The 16,809-nt window shown below is 59.2% G+C and overlaps 1 protein-coding gene across 1 annotated transcript; it reads right to left on the bottom strand.

The window, feature by feature from the left end:
• Window positions 1–2,207: 2,207 nt before the first annotated feature.
• AKAP17A (A-kinase anchoring protein 17A) lies at window positions 2,208–12,803 on the bottom strand. Its single transcript, XM_061136128.1, has 5 exons — window positions 12,738–12,803; window positions 9,474–10,251; window positions 8,709–8,857; window positions 5,687–5,927; window positions 2,208–4,229 (listed from the first exon to the last, which is right to left on the bottom strand). The coding sequence occupies exons 2-5, from the start codon at window positions 10,233–10,235 to the stop codon at window positions 3,270–3,272; spliced, it is 2,112 nt and encodes a 703-aa protein (XP_060992111.1). The 5' UTR covers window positions 10,236–10,251; window positions 12,738–12,803; the 3' UTR covers window positions 2,208–3,269.
• Between the last annotated feature and the right edge of the window lie 4,006 nt (window positions 12,804–16,809).

Below are 16,809 nucleotides of genomic sequence, written 5' to 3' on the forward strand. Positions count from 1 at the left end.
AGACATTTCTTCAAGAAAACTGGTGCCATCAAGGGAACACTTCATGCAAGGATGGGCATGAAAAAGCACAGAAAACAGTAACGGCTTAACAGAAGCATAACAGATGAAGGAGAGTTGCAAGAATACACAGAAGAACTGTACAAAAAAAGATATTAATGACCCAGATAACTATGATGGTGTGGTCACTCACCTAGAGCCAGACAGCATGGAGTGTGAAACCAAGTGGGCCTGAGGAAGCATCACTATGAACAAAGCTAGTGGAGGTGATGGAGTTCCAGTTGAGCTATTTCAAATCCTGAAAGATGATGCTGTCAAAGTGCTGCACTCAACATGGCAACCAACTTGGAAAACTCAGGAGTGGCCACAGGACTGGAAAAGGTCAGTTTTCATTCCAATCCCAAAGGAGGACAATGCTCAAGAATGCTCAAACTACCATACAATTTTACTCATTTGACATGCCAGTGAGAATCATGCTGAAAATCCTTCAAGCCAGGCTTCAGCAGTAAGTGAACCGAGAACTTCCAGAGGCTCAAGCTGGGTTTAGAATAGGCAGAGGAACCAGAGATCAAATTGCCAAAAATCGCTGGATTACAGAAATAGCAAGGGAATTCCAGAAAAACGTTTACCTCTACACTTCACTGACTATGCTAAAGCCTTCGACTGTGTGGATCATAATAAACAGTGCAAAATTAAAGAGATGGGAATACCAGACCACCTGACCTGCCTCCTGAGAAATCTGTATGCAGGTCAGGAAGCAACAGTTAGAACTGGACATGGAACAACAGACTGGTTCCAAATAGGAAAGGTGTACATCAGGGGTGTATATTGTCACCCTGCTTATTTAACTTCTATGCAGAGGACATCATGCGAAATGCTGGGCTGGATGAAGCACAAGCTGGAATTCAGATTGCCGGGAGAAATATCAACCACCTCAGATATGCAGATGACACCACTCTAACAGCAGAAACTGTAGAGGAACTAAAGAGTCTCTTGATGAGGGTCAAAGTCGGGAGTGAAAAAACTGGCATGAAACTCAACATTCAGAAAACTAAGATCATGACACCCGGTCCTGTTACTTCATGGCAAATAGCAGGGGAAAAAGTGTAAGCAGTAACAGGTGGGCTCCCAAATCACACCGATGGGACTGCAGCCAGAAATAAATTAATTTTCTCCTAGGAAGAAAAGCTTTGACAAACCTAGACAGCCTATTAAAAAACAGAGACATCACTTTGCCGATAAAAGGCCAATATAGTCAAAGCTGTGGTTTCTCCAGCAGTCGTATATGGGTGTGAGAGTTGGACCATGACGAAAGTAGAGTGCCAAAGAATTGGTGCTTTCAAACTGTTGTGTTGGAGAAGACTCTTGAGAGTCCCCTGGACTTCGAAGAGATCCAACCAGTCCATCCTGAAGGAAATCAGTCCTGAATATTCACTGGAAGGACTGAAGCTGAAGCTCCACTATTTGGGCAGCCTGATTCAAAGAGCCAACTCATTGGAAAAGACAGTGATTCTGGGAAAGATGGAAGGCAGGAGGAGAAGGGGACGACAGAGGATGAGATGGTTGGATGGCGTCACAGATCAATGGACATGGGTCTGAGCCAATCCTGGGAGACAGTGAGTGTGCACAAGTCCATGGCTTGGCAAAGAGAGGGACACGAGTTAGTGACTCAGTCTCCCCTCTCTCAGAACCAGGGTCCCTGCAGGGGCGCCAGCACCTACCTACCACCTCAAGGTTAGAAAAGAACCACTTTCTTTCCACTGTTTTTTCAAGATGGCACTGTAGCTTTAGAACAAAAATGGCTTCTGTAAACTCGCTAAACAGTGTCTCAGACAGCAAAGAATCTCCCAGCCAATGCAGGAGACCAGGGCTTAATTTTGGGGTTGGGAAAGTCCCCTGGAGGAGGAAATGGCAACCCACTCCAGTATTCTTGCCTAGAGAATGCCACGGACAGAGGAGCCTGGCGGGCTACGGTCCACAGGGTTGCAAAGAGTAGGACACGACTGAATGATTAACACTTTCACTTGCAAACAAATCAAATGCCTCTCGGGACCCATGTTGTCCTCCACGGAGTTATTTCAGCACAGTAACAGCATGTGAAATGAACAAATGACCAAGTGATCTCAAACATGCTAGATTATGCTCAACTAGTGACACAGCCTAAAGAACTTGAAAACGAAACAAAAAATCCCACGTAAGGGAGACATTAGTTCATTGGAAAAAAGATTTTATTTTACCATAAAAATGCAAACTGGAATAAACACCCTCTCCCCTAAGGTGGACGTTACAGCTATTTTTAAGTATTTCTGAGCTTCCCTTGGAGAAGCCAACAATTATAAAATTTAACAAGTTTGCAGCCTTAAATCTGAAACGTTCCAAGTAAAAATAATTTAGCAAAACGGCTTCTTAAAAAAACCACACAGGCTAACCTTGACTAGAAACGAAAGCTAATTTTAAACCAACCTGCTTTTTTGTTTTTTTATGCTGAATAACTTTAATTTGTAAAAAGTGAATGTTTGGGATCCCTGTGTATCACTTGACACTTTTTCTCTTGTATGTTGGATGACTTTAACTCATAGAAAGTGTGTTTGGGACCCTTCTGTATCCCTTCCGCACCAGCCCACGCCCGTAAAGAATTTCCGTGTTTCTGAGCACGCAGCTTCCTCTCCGGTAACTTAAACGCGTTACTAGACACTTGCCTTTGGCATCCCACCCAAACTTCACTCCTGATACATTAACCCTACAGAAAAGGGGGAAAAAACGAAACAAAAAAACAGAAAAAAACAAAAAAACAAACCAAAGACCTCCAGCGAGGGGCTTCGTGTTCGTAATGCCCGGTGGGGCCGCGGCTGCCAGACTGGAACCCGCTATGTCCCGTCACCGCGGCCTGGCTCCGCTCCCATGAGGTCAGGACCCGGTGTCTCCCTGCGAGTGGCCCGACGCCGCGCCGCGGGTCTGGGTGCGCCTGGCTGGCTCTCCGATGCTCAAGGCTCGCAGCCCCCTGCGCTTCTCCTGATCCAGGAGGACCAGCAACATTAAAGCAACTGGATCAAGTTTGAGGAGAAACCAAAGCTTGTGATCACGAGGTAAACGCAGTAAGGCCGCGGCCTGGATCAAAGTCTGGACGAAAAGCCGGGAGCCGTGCGCTCCTCACTGGGATGCTCCCTGGAGGCACGGGAAAGCCTGGGGCCGGGCGTTCCTCGACGGGACGCTCCAGGCGCAGGCGGCACGGCCGGTCTCTGGGAAGGCGGCCCCGGCGCGCGCGGCCTGCATTACCTATTCCAGGCGCTGCGGTGGCGGCCGGCGGAGCCCGAGCGCGGCCTGTCGTCTCCCCGCCGGTGGCGGCTGCGCTTCCGGCTGGAGCTGGCCCTGCGGTCCCGGTCGCGGCCGCGGCTCTGGCTCTTCTCCCGCCGGCCCCGCCGCTCCCGGCTGCGGCTGCGGGACTTGCGGGAGCGGCCGCGCTCCTCGGGGCTAACGCTGCGGCCTTGGTGCGAGCGCTTGCGGTGCGCCCGCCGCTCCTTGCGCGGCCTGCCGTCCTCGCGGCTGCCCGCCCGCCGCCGCGGCGCGCTGCGCTCGCGCTTGTGCCTGTGCTCGCTGTCGCCGCCGTCGTCCCGGCCCACCCCGCTGCCGGCCCGGCCCCCGCCCCCGCTGGGCTCCCGGTTGCACTTGTCTTGCTCAGAGCGCACATCCTTCCGGGGCGCGCTCGGCTCGCAGGCGGCGGGCGCAGCCTTGGGCTGCTGGGTGTTGTCCGGGATGCAGGCCAGCACGGCGGGGCACCTCTTCTCCGAGGGGCCGTCGTCCGGGCCTCGAGGGTCCTGCCCCTCCTTGTCCGGGGCCGCCTCCTCCTGGGCAGCGGCGGGGGCGGCGGCAACGCTCCCGTTCAGGTTCTGGGGGGCGGCCGGCCGCGGCGCGGGCTCCCGGTCGCGGGACGTGGCGCCGGCCGAGGCCGACACAGTGTGCAGGATGTCCAGCACTGGCCGCAGCAGGTCGGCGGGGGAGGCGGTGCCCGGCTCGGCGGCGGCGGCGCCGGCACGCGGCTCGTCCGCCTTCTTGCTGAGTAGCAGGCTGAGCAGGCGCGCGCGCAGCTCGCGCTCCCGACGCTGCAGGCCCAGCGCGCGCTCCTTCTCCTCCTCCACGCGCCGCAGCTCGGCCTCCTGCAGCCGCCGCCGCTCCTCCAGCTGCTGCAGCCGCAGGCTCTCCTCTTTGTGCTCCTGCTCGTGCAGCTTCGCGGCCTGCGGGACAGAGGGGGGCGGCGGCGCCTGAGCCAGGCTGAGCGCAGGCGGGCGCTCCGAGGACGGCCCAGCTGGAGCACTGCCCGCCGGGTCAGACCACACTGGGGGTCCTGCGACCGTCCGTCAGCCAGGAGCAAGTCCCCGGGCAAGGGCGCCTACTGGGGACCAGGCCCCTCCAGGTGGCACGCTTGGAGGCCACGAACGTCAGCCGGGACCCCTGGCAAAGCTCCTCGGCACCACCCTGGGGAGGGGCACCTACCCGGGGCCAGGCCCCTCAGGGTGGCACACTTGCAGGCAACAATCGTCAGCCAGGAACAAGTCCGGCGAAGCTCCTCTGCACAACCGGGGTGGGGCAGGGGGGGACGCCTCTCAGGCAGCCCGGGCCCCTCCAAATGGGACGCTCGCAGACCACACTCGTCAGCCAGGAAGCAGAACAGTAAAGCTCCTGGGCACAGCCCTCGAGAAGGGGGCCCTTCTCAGGCAGCCCAGGGCCCTCCCAATGGCACGCTCGGAGGCCACGATCGTCAGCCAGGAGCAAGCCCGGCAAACCCCCTCGGCACAGCCCTGGGTGGGGGGAGCCTCGAGGGCGGCCCGGGCCCTCCGGTGCACGCTCCCTGCCACGTGGGCCCCAGATTATGGCCCAGGCAGCTGACGCTCCGCATGGGTGTGGGAGGCGCGGAGGCCCAGCCTGATCAGGGTCTTCAGTGTTCACCACACAACAAGAACACACAGCCACAGGTCTCGGCATGCACCCCACTCTCCTTCCCGCAGACTGGTCACAACTGTAACCAGACGTCAGGTGAGGGTCGCCCCGCGCCTGCCTGACCTGCCCGGGCTCCACGCGGGCTACCTGGCCTGAGGGATACTGGCGCCGTGGCCACAGCGTGGGGAGAATCGCAGAGCCCGGCCCCACGGAGGCTGTGGGGCCAGCCGTCAAGACGGTCCCCAACCGTCCGGGAGCGGGGACCCGGACCCACAGTGCTGCGGCTTCCTCACGGCACAGCCCGGGGCGACACGGGGTGCTGCAACCACGGGCCCCCGCGACGAAAGCCACCCCGGGGCTTGAGCCAGGCGCCGGCGAGAACCGGCGTGTCTGCGAAGGCCAGGCCTCCCTCGGGACGGGGCGTCTCAAGGGCTGAGCCTCCCCGAGTACCCGGGCATCCACAAGGCTATGGCCTATCTATGGGTTGGCAGCCCCCCCCATGGGCGGGTCTTCCCCCAGGGTAGAGCATCCCTATAGGCTGGCAGCCCCTGTGGGCGGGGCTCCCCCGTGGGTGGGGCACCCCTATAGGCTGGCAGCCCCTGTGGGCGGGGCTCCCCCGTGGGTGGGGCACCCCTATAGGCTGGCAGCCCCTGTGGGTGGGTCATTCCCCATGGGTGGGGCACCCCATAGGCTGGCAGGCCCTGTGGGCGGGGCTTCCTGGGGCGGAGCTTCCCAAGGGCAGGGCGTCCCGTACCTTGGCGCGGCTCAGCAGCTCGGCCACTAGCCGGATGGACTGCAGGTTGCGCTGTGCCAGCAGCAGCTTGCGCTCCTCCAGCCGGATCCTCTCCTGCAGCTTGCGCTGCTCCTCCGCCTGCAGCTTCTCCAGCTTCTTCTGGCTGCGCCGCAGCTCGCGGTCCCGCTGCTTCTGCTCGCGCCGCCGCAGCTTCTCCTCGCGCTTCCGCTCACGCTCCTGCTCCTCCAGCTCCTTCTGCTTCCTGCGAAGGGGCGGGACACGCGGGCTCCCTGAGGGCCAAGGGGCCGTCCAGCAAGGCGGCCTGGGCCGGCGATCGCGGCGCTCGGCTCCTTAGCGCTCTGTCCGCACAGACATGTCAGCCGTGGCCAAGGACCCCAGGAGCGAGGGGCGCAGAGGGCGAGGCTTCTCCACCCCGTGTTTCCAGGGACAGCCTGGCTAAACTCGACCCCAGCCCAGGCACCTGAACAAACGCACGGACAGGCGGACGCCTGGGAAGTGGAGTTTTCCAGCAGATCACCTGCTCCTGCAGGGGCCACAGCAGACGAACCGGGAGTGGCGCAGGGAGGAGGCCCTCCAACATTGGCACCACACTGGCACAGCCAGGACGCTGGACAAGGCCTACTCCCACTGCACAAGAGACCCCCGCCCCGGGCTTCCCCACCCTGACCCCCCAGCCCCAGAGCTGGAGGGGAGCAGGAATGCACCCAGTGGCAGGAAGGCTCCAGAAGCACCCGGCTACTGGCAGCCCCCGAGAGCACGGACTGCACGAGGTTTCGTGAGGACTTGCAGAAAAGGCACACGCTCAGTGACACACAGCCAAACTGGCTTGCTCTGGGGAGGGGGGTGTCCCCCGACGGAGGAGGCCCCCCAGCACACACCATCTGTGGAAACCCGTGAAGTCACCACGTAGACACCACCTGCGGACGGTGGGGGTTCCGTAAATACCCACGCTGTGCTGGCCAGTCCAGACCCAACAGCACCCTTCCCACACACAGTAATGAGGACCCCAGCACGACTGGGAGGGATCCAGACCTCCAGGGGCAGGAAGACCAATGAGTGTGTCCTCACGGACCACTCGCACCCCCTCAGACTTAACCTTCAGGTCAGCATCAGGGCGGGCACGGCGGAGAAGCAAGGCCGCCCTGGACAGGACACGGCACGGGGACACCAAGGCCAGGAAGGAGACCTGGCAGAAGAGCCAGGTCAGCAGAGAAACAGCATGGACAAGGAGGCCGGAGGACCCAAGCCCCAGTCGTGGAGGTCAGGCCATGCAGGGAAGCAAGGCAGCTCGCAAGGACACCGGCATCCAGGAGGCCACACACCGGAAGGTCTCCCGCACCAGGGATTGGTCAGGAGCTGCCGCTCAGGGGCCCTGAGTGCCCAGGGCCCTCACCTGTCCAGCTAAGGGCCCATGACCAGGAACATAAACGTTGCGGGCCATGCTGTACCTCATTAGCAGCGAAGGACCCAAACTCACTCGCCCCTGACGAAGGACAGCCGCCCAGGCTCCCGGGCCGGCCCGCGGGCTAACAGTGAGGCCAACTGGGCTTGGACACACAGCCCTGCACACCCGTGGGCCTCCCGGGCGCCCGCAGACCGTTTCATCCCAGGCAAGCCCTGCCCAGCCTCCTTGGCCACATTGGAGGTACCGCCCCGTGGGCTACGAGCTGGAGTCCCCACCAGGACACCCCTTGCTGCCTGAACTCAAAGGCCACCCTCAGGGCGGTTTTCCCGATGTTCATGTGAAGGTGGAGGGAAGCGCATGTCCCGAGACACTAGACAGGCCGTGGGGTAACTGTGATGCCCAGCTCAGGGGCGGCGGACATGGTCGATCGTGGGAGAGAGGACGAGGCCTGCCTGGGACCAGGACCTGTGGTCCGCATGCCGCCAGCACTCCCCAGTTCTGCCTGCGGTGGGCACGCCGACCCCCGGGGCCTCGTCCAGTGTGAGGTCCTAACGGCTCCCCTCACACGGGCCACCACCAGGACGCGGCCGGGACACCCCGCCCTCTCCGGGCGTCTGTCCCCTCTGCAGCCACGGCCTTGCTCCAGGCTCCTGAACCCCGACCCCCGTGCACACCCTCGCCGGCTGCCTGCACGGAGGCTGGCAGCATCGCCGGCACTTGCCGCCCTGGAACTGGGTTCAGGGGGCAGAGAGGGGAAGCGCTGACCCCAGAGACAGGCCCGAATCTGCGTTAGTGATCATCGGAACCAAACGGGAACCGCACAGGGGCCCCGAGGCCAGAGCAACACCAAGTCAGGTCGGCCCAGACACACACACAGGCGGGGAGGAATGAACCCCGGACCACGCTCGCCTGAGACTCGACGCTCTGTGGACACATGAGAGAAACCCCGCCCATCAGCCACACACACACAGACAAGTGCGGGGAAGAAAAACCCAAGTGCAGGAGTCAGGATGGAGCACCAAGAACTGCTCACTTTCCAAAACCCAGCCCACCACGCTGGTCAGCTGGCCTGGAGAGCTCACAACGCGCTGTGCTGGGTCCCCTCAGTCCTGTCCCACTCTCTGGGGCACCACAGACTGCACCCACCGGGCTCCCCTGGCCATGGGATTCTCCAGGTAAGAATACTGGAGTGGACTGCCTTTCCCATCTCCAGGGTGTCTTCCCAACCCAGAGATCAGGCCTGAATTCTCCTAAGTCTACTGCACTTAAGGCAGGCAGGCAGGCTCTTTACCACTAGTGCCAGAACACAAAAGCGGAAACAAGCGTCAGTGACCCAAGACGCCTGAATCTCAGTTACTTTACAGGGCTCTTAAACGTCTCTTATTGGGAAAAGCCGGCAATACCCTCACATCCCTACTTCACTTTAAAGCAGCTTCAGCCTGAACGCAAAAAACCTGCAACACGGACAAAAATTCCATGTCTGTGTCAGCAGGGTCGTGCACGGCGCCTAGGGAGGCTCAGCAGGAAGGCCAGGTCCCTGGCAGCGCGGGGGTGGGCCGCAGAGTCCGAGGGGACACGCGCACACATGCACCGAAGCCCGCGGAGCCCAGCACGCACCTCTCCTCCGCCCTCTGCCGCTCCTCCGCCTCCTTCTCTCGCCGTTTCTGCTCCTCCCGCTGCTGCTCCAGCTCCTGAAGCTTCTGCCTCTCGAGCTGCCGCTTCTTGATGGAGGCGTCACTCAGGTGTTTGGTGGAATCGAAAGAGACCTTCGGAGGCAGGACGGGGCAGGGTCAGAACGAGTTTGCACCGTCCTGCGCGTGCAGACGGCCCCGCGCCCACCAGGCGGCCTGCCTCAGGATCACCGCAGACAGCAGGCCCCCAAACGCCCTGGACCGGAGGGATGTTGGGGCTGGGGGTGGGGGAGGCTCGAAATGAGCGCTCAGGACCCCAGCCCTTCTGGGAGGGCCCCTTCTGCTGGAAACACGAGCGTGTCCAGAGGCCAGCCCTGCCTGCCCCGGTGCCTGCCAGAGCATGGCCCCTTCCCCTTCCTGCAGCGGGGCGCCCCCCACTCCATGGCCAGCTGCTTTCACCACCCAGCTCCCGGGCCCAGCTCGCAGCCCCGAGGGGCCCCACTCCTCCACCAGGCTGGCATGGGAAGCCAGCACCAGCCAGAGTCCGTGGCCATGATGCTGCAAACCGCTGTCTCATTTCAAGGCGGGCTGGGGGTCGCCTGACCAGGGCTGCGAGAGAGTGCCCCCTTCTCCCCACGTTTCATGAGACACAGACTCTGCGCCCACAGCGTGGGGGCCCCAGGCAGCCCTCCCCGTGTCTGAGGCCCTTCGGGGCGCAGCCCGCCGCCCCCTCCTCCGGACTCCCCCGCACCTTGATGTTGCAGGCCACGGCCTTGCCGTCCTCGCCCTTGAACATGAGCTTCATGCCGCGCAGCGCGCTCATGGCCTGGATGAAGCCGGCGTACTCGCGGTACTGCACGTAGGCCTCGAAGTTGAGGTGGCCGCCGAAGCTGAAGGTGTGGAAGTTGCGGCCCGTCATCTCCTCGCGGTAGGGGTCCAGCATGGGGATGTCCACGTTGCGGATCTCACCGAAGCGCTCGAACACGCGCACCAGCACCTCCTCGCTCGGCTTCTCGGAGCCCGACTCCTTCAGCGAGAACCACTTGCAGGGCAACCCCTCCAGGTGGATGGTGTCCGGCCGCTCGCCCGGCAGCGTCTCGTTCATGTCCTTGGCATCGCGGAAGAAGGAGTCCCAGTCGTGGCGCGTGGGGAAGTCGACCTTGAACTCGGCGGCACGCACCTTGAGGATGTCGGAGAAGCCGCTCAGCTTGATGGTCTTGCCGTCCAGGCAGGCCAGGAAGGACTTGACGAGGCTCTTGTTCTCCACCTCGCCCTCGAAGCGGATGAAGTCCATGGTGCTCTTGGAGATGCGCAGCGTGGAGAACTGGTGGTGCTGCACCATGCCCTTCAGCCGCTCCATCACCTCCCAGTTGGAGATGGACTTGCCCGGCTGCTTCAGCTGCGGCAGCGCCACGCTGATGGTCATCTTCGTGATGGGCTTCAGGTACAGGCCGTAGGGCGGGCACAGCTCCACCGCCTCAGACGTGTCGTGCACGATGGTGGCCGCGGCCATAGCCGGGACCTCGGGCCTGAAACACAAGACGCGCACGCTGCGTCTTCACGGCCAGCCGCGTGTCCTGCCCCCAGGCTGGCCAGCACGCGGCCCGCGGCAGGGAGGCCCGTCTGCCCTCTGCCTGCCTGACACTGGCCACTGCCTCAGGGAAGGCCCCTCAGGGTGAGTCGCTCAGTTGTGTCCGACTCTCTGCGACCCTGTGGACCGTAACCCACCAGCCTCCTCTGTCTGTGAAATTCTCCGGAATACTGCAGTGGGCTGCTGTTCCCTTCTGCAGTGGGGGGGTCTTCCCAACCCAGGGATCAAAGCTGGGTGCCCTGCATTGCAGGCAGATATGCTTCGCTGTCTGCACCACCAGGGAAGCCCCAGCCCCGAATATGTGGGCCCTTTTAACCAGATTACACAAATGCAGGGGAAAAAACTGGGTTTGCAAAACTTTTAGGAACACTTGCCTGCCCCAAGCCTCCTTCGGCACTGAGCTGCACGCAAATACCCAGAGGCAGCTCCACCAGGGTTGGGGTGGCGGGAGCCCAGATGGGTGGGGTCCCTGCCCTTGGGGTGTGGGGGACAGGCCACCTCCACTGGAGGCTGCAGATGCCTCACTGGGGAAGGGACAGCCCCCACAAGCACCTGGGAAGGTATGTGCAGGAGGAAGCCCGCAGAAACAGGAAGCAACTTTCAGGCTGAGAAAACGGCTGAGGACCGTTGACTGCAGTATCTCCACCCTAACCGTGGGCAGAAGCACCTTCTCTGTGCCCAGATAAAACCATCAAAGCCGCGGGGCCTCTCAGAAGCCGCGGACGGGGAGCTGACTGCACTCTCCTCCTCCTCAACCAGCTTCTCCCTACCGGTCCAACCGGTGCCTACTTCCGCAAAGCAGGGCCAGCCAGACCTGACCCACGGACACCAAACAGTAACGGAGGTGGCCTTGGGCTGTGTGCCCGCCCACCAGATGGCTCTGAGCTTCCTACCCGGACCCGGGTTCAACCCTGGGTCAGGAGGATCCCCTGGAGGAGGGCATGGCAGCCCACTCCAGTATTCTTGCCTGGAGAATGCCAGGGACAGAAGAGCCTGGTGGGCTACAGTCCATGGGGTCACAAAGAGACACGACTGAGCGACTAAGCACACACACCACCCCCCCCAGACCTGAGAGAAGCCGCAGGGACTAGGGTGGAGGGGTCCCAGCTGGAGGGAAGAGCCACCTGTCCGAGTCTGGGGCACCCTGAGGGGGCTCAGCCTGGGCTGGGAGTGGCGACAGCCCCCCTCCACCCGCAGAAAACCTCGAAGACCTCAGAGAGGGCTTGAGTCAGAGACTCCGGAAGCCCACTGCCTACCAGGAACCCTGGAGATTCCCATCTCCCCTGGTCACCCAGTTGCCCCTGCACCCTCCAGCCCCCCTGGGTTTGCTGCACTGCACCACCCCCCACACCGCCAACACACCCCAGACAGCCCCTACACGATCCCCACCGCCTCCACCCTCTAAATACTCACCCCACCGCCCCATCTCCCAACTTCTCTCTTCCCAGCCGCCGCCCCCTGTGGCCCCGGTAACCCCCTCCAACCTCCAGTAACCCCTAGCTTCTCCCCCTACCCCGGTACAGCCTGCTTACCTGCGACCCTGGTGGACTCCCATTCGCCTGCACGGGCCCTGTCCACCAACCCCCGCCCCCCCCCCCCCCCCACGCAGCTCACTGGTGACCTCACCTCCTCTGCTCAATCGGCTTTGTCCCCTCCCCCGCCCCCCGCCCCCTCCAGGAGACCCCCGCTCTCAGCACCCCCGGGAGATCCCCGCAGACCCCGGTTGTCCGTCACTCCCAAGCCCCTCAAAGGCTTTCGACCCCCGAAGCCCGCGCCCCCAAGTCCCCAGGCGCCCACCCCCAAGTCCGCAGACGCAGGAGACCCGCGCTCCGGCCGACCCCCAGGCCCCTCGCCCCCAGGTCCACAGGCCCACGAGACCCGCGCCCCGGCAGCCCCCGGTTCTCCGTCACCCCCAGGCCCCTCAAAGGCTTTCGACCCCTGAAGTCCCCGTCGCCAAGTCCGCAGGCCCACGAGGCCCCTGCCCCGGTCGCCCCTGGAGACCTCCGCAGACCTTGGCCCCGGGCACTCCGTCACCCCCAGGCCCCTCAAAGGGTTTCGACCCCCAAAGCCCGCGCCCCCAAGTCCCCAGGCTCCCCGCCCACAAGTCCGCAGGCCCACGAGACCCCCGGCGCCCCCCGCCCCCAGTTCTCCGTCACCCCCAGGCCCACGAGACACCCGCCCTGCCCGCCTCGGGAGACCCCCCGCCCCGCAGCCCTCGGCCCCCAGCTCTCCGTCACCCCCAGGCCTCCCGTTCCCAGACCCCTCAAAGGCTCTCGACTCCCGAAGCCCGCAGGCCCACGAGACCCGCGCCCCGGCCGCCCGCCCCGCGGGTCCGCTCTCCCCGGCCCCCCGGCCCCGGCAGACCCCGGCCCCCCGACACCCCGGGATCTCCCGCGCCCGGCGGGCGGGGCCCCGTCCACGTACCAGGCCGCCGCCGCCCTGGCCCCAGCGCTCCCGCGGGCCCCCGACGACGCCGGCAGGCCCGGCCTCCCCGCCCGGCGCCGCCGCCGCCGCCGCCGCCGTCCGCCGGAGGCGCCCCAGACGCGACCCGCTGCCGCCGCCTCTGCCGCCGCCGCCCGCCCCTGTGACGCATTTCCGCTTCCGCCGCTCGGGCCCGCGGAAGCTGGCCGCGCGGCGGGTCCAGGTTTCTCCTCCTGGCCATGGCCCCGCCCCCGAGAGGCGGGACTTCCGGGGCGGCGGTGGGTGGGGCTGGCCGGCCCGGGCTTTGCGGTGCGCGTGCGCGAGCTCGCCGCGCCCTTCCCCCGCCCCGCCCCGCCCCGCCCCCGCCCCCAACCCTGTGGCCTGTTTTCAGGTCCGGGAAGAGGCCCCACCTGGGGCCGCAGGGTGAAGGCGCCGGACTCCGGACTCAGGCCGGCTGTTTGCAGTACGCTGCAGTTACAGTTCTGCGTCGTGCATGAGATATAACATCACTTCATTATGAACTATGATAAATACATATTTATTAACTACTGATTTTATTCCTTACAAGTATGGTTTGCTCGTATGACCTTGTTATATTATGCTATGATGTAACATACATATCATGTAACGGGGCTTCCCTCGTGGCTCCATTGTTGAGGAGTCCGCCTGCAATGCAGGAGACCTCGGATGGATTCCTGGGTGGGAAAGATCCCCTGGAGAAGGGATTCGTTACCCTCTCCAGTACTCTTGGGCTTCTCTGGTGGCTCAGCTGGGAAAGAATCCGCCTGCAATGCCGGAGACCTGGGTTCAATCCCTGGGTTGGAAAGATGCCCTGGAGAAGGGCATGGATACCCACTCCAGTATTCTGCCCTGGAGAATTCCATGGACTGTATAGTTCATGGGGTTGCAAAGAGTCAGACACAACTGAGCAACTTTCACTTCCCATGATGTAACTACACATACTTATGTAATATAGTGCTAGTGTAAATATCTAGTGTTTTAATATTGAACATTTTTACATTTTAACATTTATTTCAGACTTGTTTTTAAGAATATCTGAAAATAGCACAAATTGCCTAATTATTATTTTATATTTTTGTTATACATCTATGCACTTTATTATTTTAAATTGCTTAATATATAAAATATAAATATATAATATACTTTATGTGTTATATATGTGTGTGCTCAGTCGCTCAGTTGTGTCTGACTCTTTGCGACCCCATAGACTGTAGCCTGACAGGCCCCTCTGTCCATGGGATTCACCAGGCAAGAATACTGGAGTGGGCTGCCATGCCCTCCTCCAGAGGATCTTCCTGATGCAGGGGTGAAACCTGTGTCTCTTGTGTCTCCTGCATTGGCAGGCGGTTTCTTTACCACTATGCCACCTGGGAAGCCGGTGTTACATATAACCCATTTCAAAAATAATGAACTTTCGTGTAACTTTACATGTAATATATATCTTATGTGTAATAATACATTTGGGTCATTTTATGGTATAAATAAAATGACTTCCCTCATAACTCAGTCGGTAAAGAATCTTCCTGCAGTGCAGGAGACCCAGGTTCAATTCCTGGGTCAGAAAGATCCCCTGGAGAAGGAAACGGCAACCCACTGCTCAGTCATGTCCGGCCCTTTGCGGCCCTTTGGACTGTAACCCCACCAGGCTCCTCTGGTCCTGAGATTTTTCAGGCAAAAATATATCCCTGGGGACCAGTTAAATTTGGAAACTGCCAATTACCAAGCAAAGCGAATTAAGACATGAGATACTCACTTCTTTGGGACCAGCAAGACTCAGAGACGATTGCAATAATCTGGGAAATATTCAGAGAAAGTCCTTTTACATTTTTCAGCAAAATATCCCTCCATGGAATGTTCCCCAGAAACACAGAAACAAAGTCCCCAGTGACCTGTAGCCTTAATCCTCTGTTGAGGAGTGATAAATGCCAGGTATGTAAATCTCACTCTCATTGAGCATGACGGGGAATGGGAATAGGATTCACTGTTACTTCCAGGGTGATATTGCAAAGCTGAAGAAATTATGCAATTGAAATTAAAGTCTGTCTTCTATAGATCAAGCTAATGAAATGAGAAGTTATTCTGGGTGGGCCTGCCCTAATCAGGTGTCGGGTCCAAACTATTTGAAACGGCAGAAAGACAGCCTGGTTGCCTTCGAGGAAGCCAATTGCCTGGTGGAAAAAGAAGCCATTTGGCAGGGATTGGCATGTGGCTTCTGAGTGGTGAAGGTATCGATGCTGTCAAGCTAATGAAATGAGAGAGTCGTCTAGGTGGGCCTGACCTAATAAGGTGTCGGGGTCAGCAAGCTTTGAAATGGCAGAAACACAGCCTGGTTGCCTTCGAGGAAGCAAAGTGGAAAGAGACCTCTTGCCAGGGATTGGCAGGTGGCTTCTGGGTGATGAGGTTTTCTTAATGCTCCAATACAAGAAACTGAAATTCTTCCAACAATCACCGAGCTTGGAAGAGAGACCCACATCCCCAAGGAGAGACCCTCCCCCCCCCTGGCCCAGCCCTGGTTATTAGCTTGATCTCAGGCTTGTGAGCCCTTGAGGAGAAGACCCTGTTAGGAATGTGTGCTTGGATTTCAACTTAGGGAAACTGGGGGATGACAAATGTCTGTTGTTTAAAAGCTTCTAAGTCTGAAGTCATTTATTACACAGCCATATATGATGAATACATCTAGAATAAGCATATGGACATTAAGTGATCAGTAACCACAGCAAGACACTAAGATCATGGCATCTAGCCCCATCACTTCACGGCGAATAGATGGGGAAAAGTGGAAACAGTGACAGGTTTTATTTTCTTGCGCTCCATAATCAATGCAGACTGTGATTGCAGCCATGAAATTAAAACACATTTACTCCTTGGAAGTAAAGTTATGACAAACCTAGACAGCATATTAAAAAGAAAAGACATCACTTTACCGACAAAGGCCTGTATTCAAAGCTATAGTCATGTATGGATGTGAGAGTTGAACCATAAAGAAGGTTGAACACTGAAGAACTGATGCCGGCGAACTATCTTGAGAGTCCCTTGGACAGCAAGGAGATCAAACCAGTCCATCTTAAAGGAAATCAACCCTGAATATTCATTGGAAGGACTGAAGCTGAAGCTCCAATATTTTAGCCACCTGATGCGAAGAGCCAAGTCATTGGAAAAGACCCTGATGCTGGGAAAGATTGAGGGCAGGAGGAGAAGGGGGCGACAGAAGATGAGATGGTTGGATGGCATCACCGACTCAATGGACATGAATCTGAGCAAACTGTGGGAGTTGGTGAAGGACAGGGAGGCCTGGCGTGCTGCAGTCCATGGGGTCGCAGAGACTTGGGCATGATTTAGCGACTGAACAACAACCAGCCTCAGTAAATTGTGCCTCTCCACCCCATGAAGACAATGATTTACATTCTGTGCTTAAATCTTATCACTCGATTCGTTTCCGAGGGCTGCTGTAAGCTGCTACCCCAAGGAGAACAGAAAGGTACGCCCTCGCTGTTCTGGAGACCAGAAGTCTGAAATCAAGCCGTGGGTGCATTTTGGTTCCTTCCGAGTGCTCCCAGGAAGGATCTGCTCCAGGTCTGTCCGCAGGCTTTGTGCAGTTTGCTGGTTATCTCCGGTGTCCCTTTGAAACGGAGCAACAATCTATGGTCCTTGCCCCCATGTCCTCTGCCTGCCTTCTGTCTGTATAAAATAAAATAAGGTTTAGCTGAAGAGTAAGCTTAATCAGAGAAGTAAGAACATGCAGAACCACCCAAAATCAGTCAAGCAAGACTAAATTATAATAGTTGACTCATTAAGCATAGTCAAGTACCTTTCATTCCTCCTGAAGGGCTATAGGGAAGTCAGAAACGGCAGCCCACTCCAGTACTCTTGCCTGGAAAAATCCCATGGACAGAGGAGCCTGGTGGGCTACAGTCCATGGGGGTCGCAAAGAGTCGGACACGACTTAACGACTGAGCACGCACGCAAGAGCTGTAGAAGCTCTGAGCCACGTCCTGTGAGCTGCCTTGTAGATACTGACACCCCTGCCAGGAGGAGAGGTTAGCAACGTGAGGGC

This window comes from Dama dama, chromosome X (assembly GCF_033118175.1).
Source record: "Dama dama isolate Ldn47 chromosome X, ASM3311817v1, whole genome shotgun sequence".
NCBI classification, from domain to species: Eukaryota; Metazoa; Chordata; class Mammalia; order Artiodactyla; family Cervidae; genus Dama; species Dama dama.